This window comes from Archocentrus centrarchus, chromosome 7, assembly GCF_007364275.1.
Source record: "Archocentrus centrarchus isolate MPI-CPG fArcCen1 chromosome 7, fArcCen1, whole genome shotgun sequence".
Taxonomy (NCBI): domain Eukaryota; kingdom Metazoa; phylum Chordata; class Actinopteri; order Cichliformes; family Cichlidae; genus Archocentrus; species Archocentrus centrarchus.
Genome location: NC_044352.1, coordinates 31,591,006 through 31,610,093, shown reverse-complemented (window position 1 = coordinate 31,610,093; position 19,088 = coordinate 31,591,006). Strand labels below are relative to the sequence as shown.

Sequence of the window (19,088 nt, the reverse complement as noted above, 5' to 3'; positions counted from 1 at the left end):
TTCAGACCCCTTTAAATTTTTCACTCTTTGTTTCTTTGTTTCATTGCAGCCATTTGCTAAAAATCCAAAAAGTTCATTTTATTTCTCACTAATGTACACTCAGCACCCCATCTTGACAGAAAAAAAAAAAACAAATGTAGAAATTTTTTAAAAAGAAAAACTGAAACATCACATGGTCATAAGTATTCAGACCCTTTGCTCAGTATTGAGTAGAAGCACCTTTTTGAGCTCGTGCAGCCATGAGTCTTCTTGGAATGATGCAACAAGTTTTTCACACCTGGATTTGGGGATCCTCTGCCATCCTTCCTTGCAGATCCTCTCCAGTTCCATCAGGTTGGAAGGTGAATGTTGGTGGACAGCCATTTTCAGGTCTCTCCAGAGATGCTCAGTTGGGTTTAGTTCAGGGCTCTGGCTGGGCCAGTCAGGAATGGTCACAGTTGTTCCAAAGCCACTCCTTTGTTATTTTAGCTGTGTGCTCAGGGTCATTGTCTTGTTGGAAGGGGAACCTTTGGCCCAGTCTGAGGTCCTGAGCCCTCTGGAAGAGGTTTCCAGGATATCTCTGTAGTTGGCCGCATTCATCTTTCCTTCAATTGCAACCAGTCGTCCTGTCCCTGCAGCTGAAAAACACCCCCGTATCACGATGCTGCCACCACCATGTTTCACTGTTGGGATTGTTTTGGGCAGGCGATGAGCAGTGCCTGGTTTTCTCCACACATACCAGTTAGAATTAACGCCAAAAAGTTCAATCTCAGTCTCATCAGACCAGAGAATCTTATTTCTCACAGTCTGGGAGTCCTTCATGTGGTTTTTTCATTTCTTGCACTGAGGAGAGGCTTCTGTCGGGCCACTCTGCCATAAAGCCCCGACTGGTGGAGGGCTGCAGTGATAGTTGACTTTGTGGAACTTTCTCCCATCTCCCTACTGCATCTCTGGAGCTCAGCCACAGTGATCTTTGGGTTCTTCTCTCTCACCAAGGTTCTTCTCCCACAACTGCTCAGTTTGGCTGGACGCCCAGGTCTAGGACGAGTTCTGGTCATCCCAAACTTCTTCTATTTAAGGATTATGGAGGCCACTGTACTCTTAGGAACCTTGAGTGCTGCAGAAATTCTTTTGTAACCTTGGCCTGATCTGTGCCTCGCCACAATTCTGTCTCTGAGCTTCTCGGGCAGTTCCATCGACCTCATGATTCTCATTTGCTCTGACATGCACTGTGAGCTGTGAGGGCTTATATAGACAGGTGTGTGCCTTTCCTAATCAAGTCCAATCAGTTTAATTAAACACAGCTGGACTCCAATGAAGGAGTAGAACCATCTCAATGAGGATCAGAAGAAATGGACAGCATGTGAGTTAAATATGAGAGTCACAGCAAAGGGTCTGAATACTTATGACCATGTGATATTTCAGTTTTTCTTTTTTAATTAATTTGCAAAAATGTCTACATTTCTGTTTTTTCTGTCAAGATGGGGTGCTGAGTGTACATTAATGAGAAGTAAAATGAACTTTTTTATTTTAGCAAATGGCTGCAATGAAACAAAGAGTGAAAAATTTAGAGGGGTCTGAATACTTTCCGTACCCACTGTGTCATCAGGTTTTTGTGTGCGCAAGTTCTTTCTAGATCTGTTTCTCTCTTCAGCAGAAGAAAAATTCAGTCCGTAACTTTCATCATCTATTTACTAACTTTGTCTTTTCAGTGCTGAGCAGGTCGCATACAGTAGACTTTTACAGCACTGCTATGACAGAAATGTATACAGTGAGACCTGTGACCACAACGATGAGCTAAAAGGCTTAAAGCATATATAGAGTGAACGGAAAAGCTCATGCCTGTTAGTGTCCTTTGCTACGCTGATTCAGTCATCTCACGTGTGTTTAAACTCTGTGCAGGAGAGGATCCTCTGTCAGACAGTGAGTGTGACCTGGACTCTGTGGCTGGCGTGTTGAAGCTTTACTTCAGGGGCCTTGAGCCTCCTCTCTTCCCCTACGACAACTACTCTCAGCTGCTGGAGTGTGTCCGTAAGACGCCTTATGTAACTTCTGTGTGTGTGTGTGCGTTTTCATGCGCTGGTTTCACTTGGGCTTTTTGATGTCTGCTTTCAGTTATTCAAGTATTTTTGGAACATGGCTTTTTCAACCCCGGTTAAGCTGATTCAGCCTCTCACGTACAGTACAGTGAACTTTATTTGCCTGTGCTCCTGTGTATCTTCATACCGTACATCTTCACTGATGTTCCAAACACAAGGTAGCGGAAATAATGCAGTGTTGATGCAAGAAGGTGCAACCTATACACTTGGTCCTGGTGCTCACAGAGCCTAGTTTGCTGTGTTTTTATCTCTACCACTGTCTCCTTGTTATTCTTGTAGGTGTGTTATCTCAGTACTGTTTTTCAGTACAGATGCTCTGAGTCACAATTTGCACATCTAACCAAGGCTGCAAACCTGCCTGCAGGTTGTTTACTCCCCTTAAGTTTTTAGATTTTCCATCAGTGGCATAATAAAATTAATCCAGCCTCCTCACCTCTTTCTTTAGGAAAGAATTTTGGGTGAATGGTCAATGCAGGCTTGGAAAAACTGTAACCGCAACTCGTAAAGCTCAGGTTTAGGTTTTGCTCAGCTCATTTTGTCTTCTTCCTGTCATCAGAAATCGAGGAGGAGGCAGAGAAAGCCACCCAGATTAAAGCGATTGTCTCCACCTTCCCGAGGCCTCTCCTCATCGTGATGCGTTACCTTTTCGCTTTCCTCAATCAGTAAGCTGCACCAAAACCCAGCGTGGGATATTTTCACATTTCTAACAAGTGCTATGGTCATAGAACTTCACACCCATGCCAGAAATAGAAAGTCACCATGTGTGTGTTTTGTTTTTGTTTTTTTTTTCCCCCAGTGTGTCTCAGTACAGTGACGAGAACATGATGCAGCCCTACAACCTGGCTGTTTGCTTCGGTCCAAGCCTGCTGAGGGGGATAGATTCTGATGATGCTGTTGCTAGGCAGCCACAGGTTAACGACCTTGTCAAAACCATGATCCTCCAGCATGACAGCATCTTCCCCAGCCAATCAGAACTGCCGGGCCCCGTTTACGAGAAACACATGACTTTGGAGCAGGAGTACTGGTGAGAGATGAGTAGCTATTGATAAAAATTCACTGTGAAAATACAGCGAACCTGAGATCTCAACAAACAGCAACTTGAGTGAACACAACACAAATTAAGAAGACAACTACAGCTACATTAATAAATAAATATATTGCGCCTTGAAGTGACTGTTGTGTTGATTTGGTGCTATATAAATACAATTGAATTGAATATAGTACAGAAAATAAGTAAAAGTATTATAGGGCCACTAAACTCATGTCATTTTCAGTCTGAAAAAAATATGTAGTTAAGTGTTTACTGTCGTCAGTAAATAAATAACTGGGCAGCAGCCTTTTCGCTCCAAAGATTTGTTGTTCATGTCAGACTTTAAGACTCAGGCCGAGATGGTTCCAAGTACATAAAGCATCTTCCCCTTCAGCCCCCTTTTTTCATGGTTCGTCCTCTTGAAACAGAATTTCATGCTATGCCAAAGGCAGTTCTGTGTAGCTCGCAATGCTTTGTGTAAAAACTGCTTAATGCTATTAAGCTGATTGCTCGCTAAAATTGAACACTAGCCTCCAGGCTAACCTCCAATATCAGTCTGTTTGCTTCGTGATCTTTATATTAAAAAAATATCCTGTTTGACATTAGACTGGGGCCGAGGTTTCTGGGTCATTTGGGAAATCTCACAGCAGTGTGAAGTCTTGCATAAAGAGTGTCTGTGGTGTGACAGTTGGTGGAACAGAAGAGGAACTGAGCATGATTTTGGTTTTTCTGCTTATCTGCAGTGAACCAATCACAGAAGAGGGAGATGGGGAGACCGAGCATCTGCCCAGTGAGGACGGTCAGTACACACAGAAGCCAAGCCTGTCACATGAATGCACCACAACCAGAACAACATAATGATAATAATGTACCACAGAGATGCATCGTAACCTTGCTCCGTGTTTGCTGGTGTGTACAGAATGGGAGGCGGTGGCTATGTTCGACTATGTGGCAAGATCCCCAGCCGAGCTTTCCTTCAAGCAGGGAGAGCCTCTCATCCTTCACAGCAAGGCCTCTTGTGATTGGTGGCGAGGAGAGGTGGGAGGGGTTAAGGGTCTCATCCCTCACAAGTACATCAGTGTGCTGGAAGGGTGAGTGACATTTCTATTTCTGATAAGCACTACCAAAATGAAATTTCACAATATCCTTAAATGGACCTTGGAGTTATCATTTGGTACATTAAATGTTATTTAAGCCCTGGCTCCCAGAAATTGCTGTATTTGCCTTCTATTCAGGTCACTTTATTCAGTGCCAAAATTCAAGTGAAATTAAGACAGTTCAGTTTCCCTGAGTGAGCACCATGACAGCCTGGAGTGCTGTAAAGACTGATAAGAGTTTATAGAAATATATGTATGCATGTTAATCAAAGGAATAGTTTAATATATAACAGCATACACGGCTCCACAATGATATGTGGATCTGGATTACTTGACAAGATGATGTCCTTCAATTTTTTAGCTCATCTGGTCAAAGGACTGATGAGTTTATATCATGGAAAGCCATCTGTCCATTCACAAGTCACACGAACTGCTACTCTTCCTGCAGTATTGGAAAGAATTTAATCAAACTTGCACACAGTCAATATCACATTTGTCATTTTACTAGCAATAACCTGCAAATAACCTCACTGATGTTGTGGTTCTTATTTAATTTTGTATTTGTGAAGCTATAATGCAAAATAGATGCATGGAAGAAGATGTGGTGCAAAATGTCCACTTTTGTTCCCGTGCAAATGCTAACGAATCCTTGCAAAAATTTCAGTTCTGGATCCAGAGTGACTCCAAATGTTCATCAGTTCTAAGCAGAGCTGATCCCCACCTCTGGCTTATCCTGCTGATAAACAAACAAGCTCAACCAATCACCAGAGGTGGCAAAAGTACAGGCATTCTTTACCTAAGTAGGAGTACAGATACTTGTGATTTAAAAAAATACCCAGGTCGGGAATCCTAAGATTGGTTGTAGTGGCTCAGCGTTTCTATTGGGAGCTCCCGTGGGTTTTCTTTGTGTAGAGGCTGTGATCAGCTGATGCTGCTGCTCTGAGGTTTACTGCTGAGTGTTGCTAATGTAGCAACTTTGTCACTAGATTTAGCAACTTTCCAGACCCCTTTTTTTAAAAAAATCAGCAAATTTAGTCCCTTTTTCCAGTGATATTGGAGACATTTGGAGACCTTCAGAGTCTGAAGCCAAAAACACCGTAACAGCACTGACAGGCGTTTAGTGGCAAAGACAGTGTCCTAGTTGTCTGGGGTGGTTGTACCTAAGGAGATAAAACAAGTCACCTAATAAACTGAAGGTTGGTGGTTTGATCCCCAGCTGCTCCAGTCTGCATGCCAAAGTCTTCTGAAATATACACAAACTGAACTTCAAGTAGCTCAAGTGAATGTTAGATAGAAAGCACTTAGACAGAGAAAGTTCTTGTATGAATGAGTGAATGATGCATGTTGTATAAAGTGTGTTGAGTGCTAGATTAGAAAAGCGCTATACAAGAACCAGTCCATTTACCATTCTGTTCAGATACCTGGCCTTTGTAGTTTGATGCATTTTAGTGACTTCTAGCAACTTTTATGACAGCCAATAGCGACTTTTCTTACTGAGGAGTTTCTTTGTAGATTTACACAAATTAATTCAACAAGATGTAAGCAGATGTTTCATGAGCTGTCTGATTTCCATCCCCTGCACTGACACTATGCTGTTCATAGTGTCTTCATACTGACAGTATACAGCTGGTATAAAGCCTGAATTCAGTGAATGTATCTAAGCATCATTGCCTTAATTCAAATTCATCTCTGCTACACTTGATACAACCAAACTGTGACCATGAACGCCACAGCAGCTCTGCACAAGTATGGAGCTTTACTATAAATTCACCACAGTATGAAAAGCGGACCTATTTATCCTGCACTAAATCCTGCAGAGTATTTATTATCAACCACTGAATAACACAAAGTTATACAGTACCTCAGTTTTGCAGGATGTTTTCCATCCATCTATTCTCTTCCGCTTATCTGGGACCGGGTCGCGGGGGCAGCAGCCTAAGCAGAGAAACCCAGGCTTCCCTCTCCCCAGCCATCTCCACCAGCTCATCCGGGGGGGACCCCAAGGCTTTCCCAGGCCAGCCGAGAGATATAATCTCTCCAGCATGACCTGGGTCTACCCCGGGGCCTCCTCCATTTTGCAATATGAAAAAAATGTAACTATACATTATATACAGATCCACTATGAGATTAAAAAATGAGGACATGTAAGCTTTAGATTTCCAGTTTATCAAATGTCATTGAGCAGTCCTTACCTTTAAATCTAAGCTCTCTTATTCCTCTCCTGTCCGCTTTCTTACATCTTTCTTCATCTCTGGATGAAGTTGTCTCTCATTCTGGGAAATACAGCAGCTGGACCTTTAGCTAGCAGACACAGCTGTGATAAACTGTGTGTTGTGCTGTTAGAAAGGTTGCATTTGAAATTACCTGCCACTTAAAAATTGTCCTCCTCTTCTGTAGCTAGATGCTGCTGTTGCTCCACAACTTATGGACATGTACACCAAAAACACTGTTCCGGATCGTTCTGGCCCACTTTAACCCCTGAGTATCGCTCTATAAATGATGCATGATAACGTGTTCTTGCCTATTTCATCTCTTTGTATGTGATAAGTCCCAGTGATGGCTACACCAATACAATTGTCTTTTATGTTATTGTTCTGCCATTTAGGCTCAAATCAGTTTGATGTCTGAAGGCGCAGTGATGGGAACTTAAAGCTTCCCTTAGGTGTCTTAAACCTAAAGTAATGAGCCTGTTTTAAAAAATATAAGTAGCAGACAGTACAAATATTTGTGTAAAAATGTGGGTAGGAAAAGTAAAAAGTTGTCAGAAAAATAAATACTCAAGTAAAGTACAGATACCTGAAAATTCCACTTAAGTACATGTGATTGGCAGAGGTGGAAAGTAACAAAGTGCAAATACTTTGTTACTTTCCACTTGTTCCAATCACATGACCTCCTTTGGTGGAGTTAAACATATTTATTTTCTCTCTTGCATAAAGTTAGAAAGTTTCTAGATCATTCTCCTTCTCGGCCATCTTTTAGTATAAAACTGTGGCGAAACAGCAAACCTGTGTCAGTCAAAGGTAAAACAAAGTGTACATTTAGACTGTTTCTTGGCCGGGTGTAGTAACTTCTTGAAGTTGAAGAAACAGTCCATGTGTGTGAGTATTCATGAAGTGCAATCATAAAGTTCTCTCAATGCTCTTTAGCCCATTGCAATGCATCTTTTTTTTTTTTTTTTTTTTTTTTTTGCACCTCTGCATTTTTAACTTAATCACAGAACACAAACATCACCTTCTGTGTCAAACATCAGTTTGACTTTCACAAAGTGGTGTACAGGAGATTTGTCCCCTAGGGTAAAACTGTATGCAGAGTCCTGTGGTAATGTCCTGAGGCAACTGAAGGTGTGCGCCATTATGTGCTAAGAAACAATAGAGGACATTTTTGACCACGCCTACACAATCTCACTCAGTATCCTCAGGGCCAACATTTGAGGCCCTTAAGGTGGACTGGGGACTTGACCAGGGTGTACCCCGCTCATTGCAGATTGTGTTGAGCCCTCCTGTAACCCTGAACTTAATAAGAGGTTAAGAATATGGATGGATGGATTTTTCTCACATTTGGATATCGTTTAGCTTTCAAGTTAAGAATGTGGCTCGAATTAGCTGATTCGATTCACTGAACTGGACTTCTCCATTATAAATTGCCCTGCATGAGTGGAATTTGCCACAATAGCTAATATAATTTACCCGTTACAGTGACAAGAAATGACAAAATAAAAATAACACGTGAGCTGATTGAATGCCATTAACTCAAATAAACGGGTACATTTTAAAAATGCTTGTGAACCACAAGTAGAGAGGGAAATTATTTCTGCATCAATTTACATTCTCTGCTTGTGTGTAGGTGTTTAAACCACATATCTAATTCATACTGCTTCATACCAATCCCCAGTTATTGCTAGTACAGTTTTACTGCAAATGCAGATGTGAAGGGATAACAGGGATAGACGGAATAGTGTTATAACATCCTACAGCTGACCACAGTTAAAAACTGTGCCCGCATTCATTCGCATGAGTTTGATTTAATATGAGTGCAGACTGAGTGCCATCAGGACGTCACAAGTTTATCAAAGGTCATTTTTTTGTTGTTGTTGAGCTGTTGTTATTTTTAAGTTATTTTGTTCTTGTCACACATAATTTCACCTCTGCGGCTGCTCCCTCCTACAAAAAGTTTGTCGCTCAGTCTTTAGCCCATATTTAAACTTGTACTGGTTGTACTTTCTCTAGTGAAGGATATGCTTAATATATCTCTCTCTTCTTCTCCTCCCTCAGGTCAGAGCGAGGGAAAAGAGAAGAAGGAGGAGGAGGAGGAGGCAGCACTGGAAACCTGACAGCAGAAGATCCACAGACAGAGAACACAACCCGGTACACACAAACACACACCGAGACAAACACACACACACACTCAAATGCACACTGCGACTTATTAAAGCATGTAATAGCCGTAGACTTCAAAGTACACAAACAGATGCATCATACTCAGTTCCACATTATTGTACAGAGATGCAGCAGAGATACAAGCTCGCACACATAAATACAATAAAAGCTTTGTGTGCGCGTCTTCACAGGATGCGGGTGAACAGCGATAGTGCTTCACTGCCGGGGCGGCAGAGAGGAAGTGAGGGGAGCCCCAGTCGAAAGCCGCCCACCTCCCCCGCCACACGACACCTGCCAGTGTAAGACTCACACCCATCTTGACACACTGCAGACTGCATGTATGTATGCCCCCCATTAGTCAAATGGATATGCAGCAGGTTTACAGCCACTGGAGACACAGTGAACACATTTGATTCACGTAAAAACAGCATGAGGGGAAATAATAGACATGAGGGCTGTAAGTATTTGGACTCTGTACACCAGCACAACTCAGCATCAGAAATTTGTCCATTTGGCTCATCTCCACTGTGTTTCTGAGAAGAGCAGGGCGGCGTTTTCTGCTGCTAAAGATGAGGGATTAGTCTTTGTGCCTTTTTGAATCAGATCATTTACAAGCACAGATATAGCATGGGAAGTAACATAACAGTTCAGAGCACATACAGTTCAAAATACAGCCAATTATTTCATATAGTTATAAGTCAGGGCGCCTTAATCCTTTTGCTATAAACACACTTGGGTGGATTCCACAGTCGCAGACCAACTGTGGGAAGATGTAGGTTTTCAGATGCCATCTAAAAGTTCAGTAACCACATAACTGTGATTAGCAGTTACCATCACGTATTAATAACTGTCACATTTAAAAATCAAATATTGACATTGTGCCAGTTATGTACAGATGACATAAAATTTTTTCTCTGTACTGAGCTGCTGTAATGCCCAAATTTCCCCGTCGTGGGATCATTAAAGTTTTATCTTATCTCTTATCTAAAAACAGGTGTAATTGTTCTTTCTGTATGCTTTTGTACATATGGACTCTCACTACATATGTAAGGCATATTTTACCCCTGACTTTTGTCTTTTATAGCATGAAACAATGGAGAGAAAAAAGGTTCAGATCAGAGGTGGCATGTGCCTGGATCTTTCAGCATCTCTGTCTTCAAATATGTCTTGGTTTACCTCTGTTAATCTTTTTCTTCTTCTTCTTCTTCCTCTTCTTCTTTAGGTCTCAGGAGCGAAGACACACTTTGGACACTCTGAGACAGGGAAGCTTCAGACCCCCTGACAGACCTTCACTCAGTCAGGCAGAAAGAACACCAATTGATAAGGTTAGTTTGACATATTCAGTCCTTTGTTCACAGCCAAAACAAGTGCATCACATTCAAATTATTTACAGACAATTTTCTGCTGGTGCACAGCTCTTTGTATACTGCTGATTCTTAATTGTGTTATGTTTACAACCAGGGTGGAAATAGCAAATTACACTGATGTTACTGAGTCTCATCATGCAGTGTTAGCTTTCTTTGCACAAAAATGTGGACATAGATACTGTGCTACTACTGTCAGTGGTGTCTGTTCCGCAAAACTGTTCAAGCCAGATCCATCAAACTTCACACACTTGTTTACTGACTTGACTATAACAGCACTTTCATGCCCCCACTCCCCACCAGACTCATATAAAGTACGTCTTTGTTTGTGCTTTCATTCATTTATTTTGATCCTTTATCAGATTCTTCAGTCAACTGGCTTTTTTTTTTTTTTTTTTTTTAAAGCTCGCAGGAAATTGATTTAATAACAAATTCCACCTTCAGAGACCTGCTCGGTTATAAGATTCTATTAGGGGGAGTCTTAACAAAGAACTGTTAGAAAGATAAACCTCCGATCTTCAACAATGCCTGGACGCAGCAGTGGAAACATGCAGTGTGTAATAGAAAAACTGTGATGTACCTCTCTTTTCCTCCTCCTCCTCTTGCTCTCTCAGGAGATGATCAGCCGTCAGATGAACTCAGTGTTCAAGGAGCTCCTGTCTCGCCAGCCTCCGTTGCAGCCGTCCGGCCTGACTGCACCTGCTGCCCCTGCTCCTTCCTCCTCCTCGTTGTCCACCTCTTCCTCTCTTCCTCAGGCCGCCCCTGTTGCCAAAAAAGCAGGATTCGGTCTCAGGGGACGGGCTCTTTTCAGACCGGTGGACTGAGAGCGAGGAGAGGACAACCGGGAAATTAATTCTTTGGCTAACAATGATGATGATCTCGCCGATGCCGTTATTTGCATTAGGTGAAGATCTTGATTTTTTTTTTTTTTTTTTCTTTTTTTTTGACACGTGTATAATAAGTGCGTCTCTGCCATCTCATAGTGCCACTATTCTCTGTGCTGTGTACGTCCAGTATGTCTGGTTTGGTCTCTCTGTTTTTTGGGGTTTTGTTTTTGTGGTTGCTTTTTTGTTTTTGTTTTTTTTAATGGTCTGGTCTGATTTTGTTCTCCATCCTTTTGAGGGTTTTGGAGAATCAGGGATGCGACTTCACCAGTGATATCACCAGACTGACTTTTAAAAGTGGTTGCCATGATACTAACTTTACATCAACAACAGAAGACTAAAGCTGCCCCCTAGTGGCAGGTCTGAGATCAGCTCGCACTCCTACTGTTTCTTTATTTTAAAAAAGAAAACTGATCTGGGGCCTGTGTCTAGGAGTGCCTTCACATCTTTTCCTCTACATTTTTATTTCATTTGAAAAGCTCTGATAGGTTTAAATTCTGCATATTACAATAAAAATGTGACCCAGGTCGACGTGTATGAAACCCAAGGTGTTCAGTATTAACAACAAAACACTGTCCCATGCAGTCGTAGTTAAAAGAAAGTACACCCTCTTTCAGTTCTAAGTTTTTTGCATCACTACATAATAAAAATAATCTGGACTTTAGCAGGTCTAAAATTGAGTAAATACGATCTCAGATGAAATACAAAGCATGACACATTTTACTGTCATTATTTATTAAGAAAAACTAAGCCAAAATGAGGAGAACTGTGTGAAGAGCTAAGCACACCCTTACTGCTTCCATAGGAATTAAGAGGGTAAGTAACAGTCAGCTGCTGCTGATCAGATACACTTGATTTACTGGTCATCAGCAAGTCTGACCATCAGCAATGACTGCTATCCATCGGTCTGTGAAGGGTTGTGGTGCCACTTCAAAACAATCTGCAGTGCAAAGGATTGTTCACAAGTGAAGAACATTCAGGAGTGGATGTCCCAGCAAATTCACCCCATAGTCGGGTGGTGCAGTGCTCACAGAAACTGCAAAAAACCACAAAAGCTACATTTCAGACAGACCCCAGTTAGCATGTTAAAGTTGGTCACAGTCCAATTAGAGAAAGACTGAACAAGTATGGGTTGTTTGGAAGGGTTTCAGAGTTTCATCTGAACAAACCATGACACTTGTAGAACAATGTTCTTTGGACATAAGAGACCACATGAAGGGGTTTTGGGCTTGGAAGTGTTTTGCAGCCACAGGACCTGGACACCTTGCAGTCATTGAGTCGACCGTGAACTCCTCTGTATACCAAAGTGTTCTAGAGTCAAATGTGGGGCCATCCGTCCAGCAGCTAAAGCTTGGCTGCGTCTGGGTCATTCAACCAGACAATGAACCCAAGCACAGCAGCATATCTACAACAGAATGACTGAAAAAGAAAAGAATCAAGGCATTGGCCAAGTCAAAGTCCAGACCTCAACCCAACTGAAATGCTGTGGAGGGACTTGAAGCGCTACGTATTAACAAAAGCCGTCAATGTTGTAAAGTGACTGAACCAAAATTCCTCCACAACTATGTGAGAGACTGATAATACAGATTACTTCAAGTAATTGCTGTTAAAGGTGCTTCTGCAAACTACTGAATCATGGGGTTCAGTGTGTTTTTCACACACTGCATGGCATAGTTTTAAAAATAAAACCCCGGAATATGTCATGCTGTTGTGCATCTGATCTAATTTTAAGACCTGGTAAGGGCTATATCATATTTTTTATTTTGTCCCGATACATAAAACCAGAGAACTGACAGAGGTGTAGTTTCTTTCTACCATGGCTGTAAATCATAATTGGAATAAAGTGTGTAAAATAACCGAGCTACTGACGAAAGTATAAAATGATTAAATGTGTTGTTTTTCCTGAAGAACATTGTTAGAATCATAATGTGGCAGAAATAACACCAGCTAACTGTTTAACTGGTTAACGTTAATTTTGCTGTCCACCCTGTCTTTTCAGCTGACTCGTTTTGGTGAACCACATCCTAGGCAGGTAGTTTTTGTAGCTTTTCTAAGCTATGTGAAACATATTTGTAGGAGTGGCAGCAGCTCATGTAGAATTACTTTGATAATGATGTTGGTCTTGCTAGCAGCTAACAGGTTAGCCCCGCTGGCTGTTGAGCGCACTGCTTTAGTCTGGTAGCATATAGCTAAAATGGCTGGTGAAGACAGCTCTGTCATTAAACAGTTTATCTGAGAAAAAGAAATGAATTTAAAATGATTTTTTTAATGCAATATTTTGAATGAATACCGAACACTTTGAGACTCCGCGAGGTCAGCGCTTGTGTCCGCATAGCATGATGTTGTGTTGGAACACAAAGAAGAAAAAAAACATTCCCCTTCATATGTGACATGGCCTGATGTGTTGGCCAAATCTCAGGGCTTTTGCAGAGTTAAAGACGGGCTAACTCAGGTTTGGCTTCGAAGGAATAAGAATGAGTTTTCTCTCAGGTCTTAGGTCGGCTTTGCTCTTCAGCTGGAAACTGTGCCCTAGTCCCAAGAGCCAAAATGGTCCCTATATCAGAGAGGTGTCTTTCTCTGGTTTAAACTGTGAACACCACGGCGCCATGTTGGCGCCACAATTGAAAATCTTCTCTCATTCATCTACACATTTTGGGCCCCCTTTGTCGTGTTTATGGAGCCATCATAGGCTCTATAAAAGATGGACGCAGCTACCGTCTTGGTTGCAGAAACCAGGTGTGATGAAGAGCATGAAATTGCTTGACAACTTGTTAGCCAATGAACAAGCAGAAAATACCACCGCTAATCCTCCTTTTTGAAACATGGTATAACCAAGATTTTCAAAAAATAGATTAAATTTTTTTTCTTTATTCAGTGTGCCCCAAAGTGAGTGACTAAGATGCAGCAGCAAAGTGTTTTTTTTTTTAGGCACCGCTTCATTGGCTTCAATTTTCCGACCAGAAAGCTGCATCCATCTTTTTTACTGTCTGTGGGCGCCATCCACATGTCCCATTCAAATGTCCCGCAGTGAGGCGAACAGCTCCTTTGACTCTAAAAGCATTTTCAAATCTTCCTACATACATCATCTCCCATCTGTTGTGTTTCAGTACTGGAAATATGAAAGAAGAGTAGTTTAGTTCTCCTTTCTTTTATTGATTCTGCATCTATGGTTAAAACACCCTGTTGTTCTGGATCACTGTTTGATGATGTCACTAAATTTACTGCGTCCAACTGTATATGTGGTTAAAAAATAAATAATAAAGATGACAAAGTGAAGAATGGTTAAGGGGATTGTTGCTCATTTTACTACTGCTTTACTATTGCTGCACTTCGTGTGCTCTCCTATTTGAAGAAGTGAGCCTGGGCGTGGTTCAGCTGGACTCGGGCATAATGGGGGTAGACGTGGTTGCTATCTGCGTCTGAGCATGGCTCTCCAGTGCTCACGCCAAGACAACTGCCTCTGTAAAAAATACACAACCCCCAGCTTCCACCCCTGTGTGACAGTTTCTCTGTGTGCCAGTGCTGTAGCCTGACTCATCACTGCGTTAAACGCACATATTTAACGATCAGATTATTAATGTTAATTCACAGGTGCTCACTGTATAATTGGTTTCTGTGGGTGCATGTGACATTGTTTCTGTTTTGGGAAACCACACCAATTTTGTAATGTGATCATTCAGACCCATCCACACCTCCTAAAATAACCCCTTCCCACAGCCACCCAACACACACACACACACACACACACACACGGCACAGGACTCACGGTACCACATTAGCACTGCCGCATTAAGTCAGTGTCAGACACTGTAGGTGTCTGTGTTGTGTCTCTGCATATCCTGTAAATTCCACTTCAGCTCCAAGGGACATTGTGATGAAGCTGCTCAACTGATCTCATTGACATTTCAGATTAGCACTAAGCAGAGCACCCCTGCCCCATTTCTCTCTAAGGGTCTCTGCAAGCGATAAAAGGATTAAGAAAGCACTTAAAAAAAAAAAAAGGTAAGTCAGACATGATTTATTCATGCATTTGCTGTCCATGCTGTGAATCTGCCATGATTGTTTCATAGGAGGTACAGAACCAGTTTGGACACATTTACCCATTTATATGAATGGATGAGTGGGTCCAAACTTTTAACAGGTACTGTACATGGACAGTTTTTCATCTTACAGCAGTTGTTGTATGCATTGCAACTATGTATTATACCTGATGCATGCAATTTGATATAAATCCCTTGAGTACATGTATTGAATGCATGAATTTGAATTAGATTGAGTCAGACTACTGACTGCATCGCAGAGCTTTCAGTTTAAACATGTCATCTTAAAATTACCAGCTGCTATTTACAGATTTTGGACCGACTTCTTTTTCGGGGGGCTGAAGAACAGGTGGTAGTGCCAGAGCACAGCTCACTCTTACACTTCCCTGCAATCAGCTGGAAGACTGAGTCTGTCTGTCTGTGGGTTAAAGCCAGTTGTCTCCATAATTCTGTGTGTTTTGAAAGCAAACATTTACATTTTATTTTAGCAGACATGATGATGGTGAGCGACGACTGTCTGGTCGAGTGTAAGATCGATGACAGTGATGAAGATGAATCAGGGGAAGAACAGATAAACACTCCTCCTCCTCCCCCAGAGTTTGCATCCAAAGCCCCGACTCCTGCACCCAGAGCTCCAACTCCACCTAAAGCTCCAACTCCGCCCGCTGCTCCTGCTACACCGGCACCCACCCATCCTGTCAGCAGGGATCCTCACGGTATCAACGAGCACCTAAAGGTCCATTTTGTATCCCATATCTACTCTGATAACACGCAATTGCATCTCTAATTGCATCCCTTTGAGGCTCTGTAGTTGTTGTGTAAGGAAGTGGGACACAAAAAAAATTCACCTCCAGCCATGGTCAAAAAGAAAGTACACCCTCTGTCAAGCCTGAGGTTTAACATGTCCAAACACAGTAACAGAATAAGTAAAGAAAAATGACTTTTATTGCTTTCTCTCCTGTTTCCCACCTGCAGGTGGAGGTCAGTGACGTGTTGGCAGAACCCAGCACGCATCAGAGCATAAAACAAGTGTGGGTTTACAGCGTCGTGGGCTTTGAGAAGGCTCGTTTCTGGACGTACCAGTGCCTCTCCCTGCTGTTTGCCGTGCCCTTCGCTCTCCTGTGTGGCATTTTCCTGGCCGTTCTTGCCTGCCTACATGTCTGGTATGCTGGCGAATAATAAAATCTTTGTGGACGTGCACTGAGAAAGACACATAAATGCTTTTTCTGCAAATAACCACAAGACACACTTGCACAGTTTATTGGAGGTTTTCATTTTTTTTCTTGTAAGAAATCACTGGCGCTTACAAAGCTGGAAAAGTTTGTATTTGAGTGGTTGGAGCAACATTTGTGGCCACTCTTCTTAAATTTACTTGTGAACCGTGTTTGATTCTCATAGATTTTCACACAAGCAGACTTGTTTTTGCAACCAGAGACACTGCCCCCTGCTGGCCATTAGAAAGTATGTTGGTTGAAAGGCACTTGCACATTGGTTTCACTTTTCAGACCTAAAAGCTGTGTCAGTCTTTTATATACAGTCTATGTCCTAACCCCATTACGCATGAGTCTTATCTCTGCCAAATTCATACCAACTTCCTGATTTATTGTACATACACACATAGGGTTAGGATTAGGGATAAGGGGTGGGGTTAGTTAAATGGCTTTCTTGGCAGATTCCTGTTTGGTTGACAGGGTTGATATAAAGATGTCGCACGGGGAAGACTCTCTTCTAGGAATCCTGTCATCAGTATTACAGATGTGTCTCTTACAAATGTAGAAGGCTTTTTGGGTCTCATAAGATTTTTTTTTTTTCCTTTATAGTACTGGAAGTGGGAAAAAAACGTAGTAAAGCTCAGTGGTGGCACCATAGCCTGCTCTCTTACGACAGATATCTCTAATTAAGATATAAAGTTGGGGAAATTGCTGGCCCATTAAGAAAAGGTTGTTTTTGCACAAGTTAAACAAACATGAGACCATGTATTAGAGGATATTAGATGAGTTTTTCGGTGGATTTTGTTATTTTCTGACATTATCAGATTAGTTGTTTTCCTGTGTGGATGTCAAGCTAACCAGCTGCTGGCTGTAGGATGCAGGGGCAGAGCAGGAATGTCTAACTCAGATTTCTAACCTAGGTGCAAAGAGATGGAAAGTAAAAGTTTCCTTATATCATTTTATTAACAGTATAAAGAACAGCTTCAATCTGAGACCAAAGCGTTTTGGCTTCCTGCCATCATAGAGATTTATGAAACTACATTAGAAAAAAGTGCGATAAAAGTCTAGTATGAACCAACTTCTGTGGGTTGGGTGTCTTGAGGCCAACAACATTCCCAGTTATGTCAACATGGCTGCTGCAGCTTCACAGACATGAGAGTGGTGTTGATCTACTCGTCTAACCCTCGGCAAAAAAGCAAATGTTTGAATTTCCAAAAATGTATTTGTATTCTCTGATGCTCAAAATCTGCTTTATTTCTGGAGCATTGCTCTTATGCAAGGTTTCTTTTAGAAACTTTAATAACAAAGTTGCCTTCATTTGTTCTGCTGCTGAGAGAAAACAAACTGCTGTCTTTGACTGCTCATGTCGACATGATGTGAGATTAACAGTGTGAGCAGACAGGATGGAGTTCAGCAATTATAGATCAATTCATTTGACTTTAGGCAACAACATATGTGTTATATAATAGTAAGGTGATAAAAAATACAAAGCCAATTCTGAACAAGTAGAAATGCTGTGTAAATAAAAACAGAATGCAATTATTTTCAAATCTCATCAGTCAATATTTTATTCACAGTAGAACACTGAAAGCATATCAAGTGTTTGAACTGAGAAAATATTACTTCCGTTTGAATTTGATGGCAGGAGCGCATCTCTAAAGTTGGGGCAAGGCAGTGTTTACCACTGTGTAACATCCCCTCTTCTTTTAACAAGTCTGGAAACAGCTGAGAAATTACATTTTGAAACATCTGACCACAGAACAGTTTTCCACTTTGCCTCAGTGTATTTTAAATGAGCTTTATTGGCCCAGAGAAGACGGGAATGTTGCATGACAGAGTTTTAACCTTCATCACTGTGTTCACAGACTGTGATTTCTCAAAGTGTCCCTGAGCCCATGCGGTGATTTGCATGACAGAATCACACCTGTTTTTAGTGCAGTGCTGCCTGAGGGCTCAAAGATCACAGGCGTGCAGTACTGATCTTCAGCCTTATCCCTTGTTGCACCTTGTTTCACCAGATTCGCTGAATCTTTTGATTATGTACTGTAGATGATGAGATATTCAACGTCTTTGTAATTGCATGTTAATGAGCATTATTCTGTAATTGTTCCAGAATTTTCAGATGCAGTTTTTTTGCATATCGGTGAAGCGCTGCCCATCTTCACTCCTGAGAAACTCTGCCTTTTTATACCCAGTCATGTCACTGACCTGCTGTCAGTTAAACTGATGAGTTTTCCTTAAAATGGGACATTTTCTCAGTTCAAATATTTGATGTTTGCTGTGTTCTCTTGTGCATAACATGGATTTATAATTTTTCAAATCATTGCACTCTGTTTTTATTTACATTTTTCACAGTGTTACAACTTGTTGGGAATTGAGTTTGTATTTACCCTGCAGTATATTCCTGCAGTATATATAAAAGATTCATCCAATTTAAAGCCTGATGCTTCTTTCAGTGACTCAAAAGTAACCTGTCAAAAGAAAGTCACTGTAAAAAACAATCTCTGCAGTTACACACTGAGTCTGAGCACCACGCAGCAATTTTTGACCTGCAAAAGTGGAAAACTGCCACATGAGTGTTTAGAAACACTACACAGGTCTTTTTACTGCCTTAGCTGGCTTCACTCATTTACTCTGGTCTTGTTCTCTCCCCAGGTTTCTGGTGCCCTGCCTACAGCTGAGCACCACGTTCCTTCCATGCCTGCGATCCTTGTGTCTGTGTGCTATTGATGTTGTCATCACTCCCTTCTGTGCATCTGTCGCTCTCTGCTGCAGTCGAATCGCAGTTTCACTGTCGAACAAGGACTGGATTCAAATGGGAGACAAAGACAAAGACACTGTATGAATGTTAAACATGTTCTGAGTGGGTGACTGAGTGAATGCTTAAATTTGGGGGCTATTTTTCTTTTCTTTTCTTTATTTAAATTTAGTTTGGTTTAATAACCTATGTTAATCATATTTGAAATGGGGTTTTTTTTACATGTAAAGCCAATTTGTATTTTATTTCC

At 41.5% G+C, this 19,088-nt stretch overlaps 2 protein-coding genes across 3 annotated transcripts in view; both read left to right on the top strand.

Annotated features, from left to right (window-relative positions):
- LOC115782959 (SLIT-ROBO Rho GTPase-activating protein 3-like) overlaps positions 1-14,105 on the top strand; it is a 38,647-nt gene extending 24,542 nt beyond the window's left edge. For both annotated transcript variants that reach the window (XM_030733521.1, XM_030733520.1), the window contains exons 16-24: positions 1,882-2,010; positions 2,635-2,740; positions 2,875-3,102; positions 3,852-3,907; positions 4,028-4,199; positions 8,477-8,569; positions 8,773-8,880; positions 9,804-9,906; positions 10,560-14,105. In XM_030733521.1, the coding sequence (XP_030589381.1) occupies positions 1,882-2,010; positions 2,635-2,740; positions 2,875-3,102; positions 3,852-3,907; positions 4,028-4,199; positions 8,477-8,569; positions 8,773-8,880; positions 9,804-9,906; positions 10,560-10,769 (1,205 nt within the window). In that variant the 3' untranslated portion in view covers positions 10,770-14,105. The remainder of the gene's footprint in view (positions 1-1,881; positions 2,011-2,634; positions 2,741-2,874; positions 3,103-3,851; positions 3,908-4,027; positions 4,200-8,476; positions 8,570-8,772; positions 8,881-9,803; positions 9,907-10,559) is intronic.
- Positions 14,106-15,362: 1,257 nt separating this feature from the next.
- On the top strand, positions 15,363-18,925 carry cav4b (caveolin 4b). The gene is made up of 3 exons (XM_030732582.1): positions 15,363-15,605; positions 15,845-16,032; positions 18,736-18,925. Exons 1-3 carry the CDS (start codon positions 15,363-15,365, stop codon positions 18,923-18,925), a joined length of 621 nt encoding a protein of 206 aa, XP_030588442.1.
- The last annotated feature ends 163 nt before the right edge of the window (positions 18,926-19,088 follow it).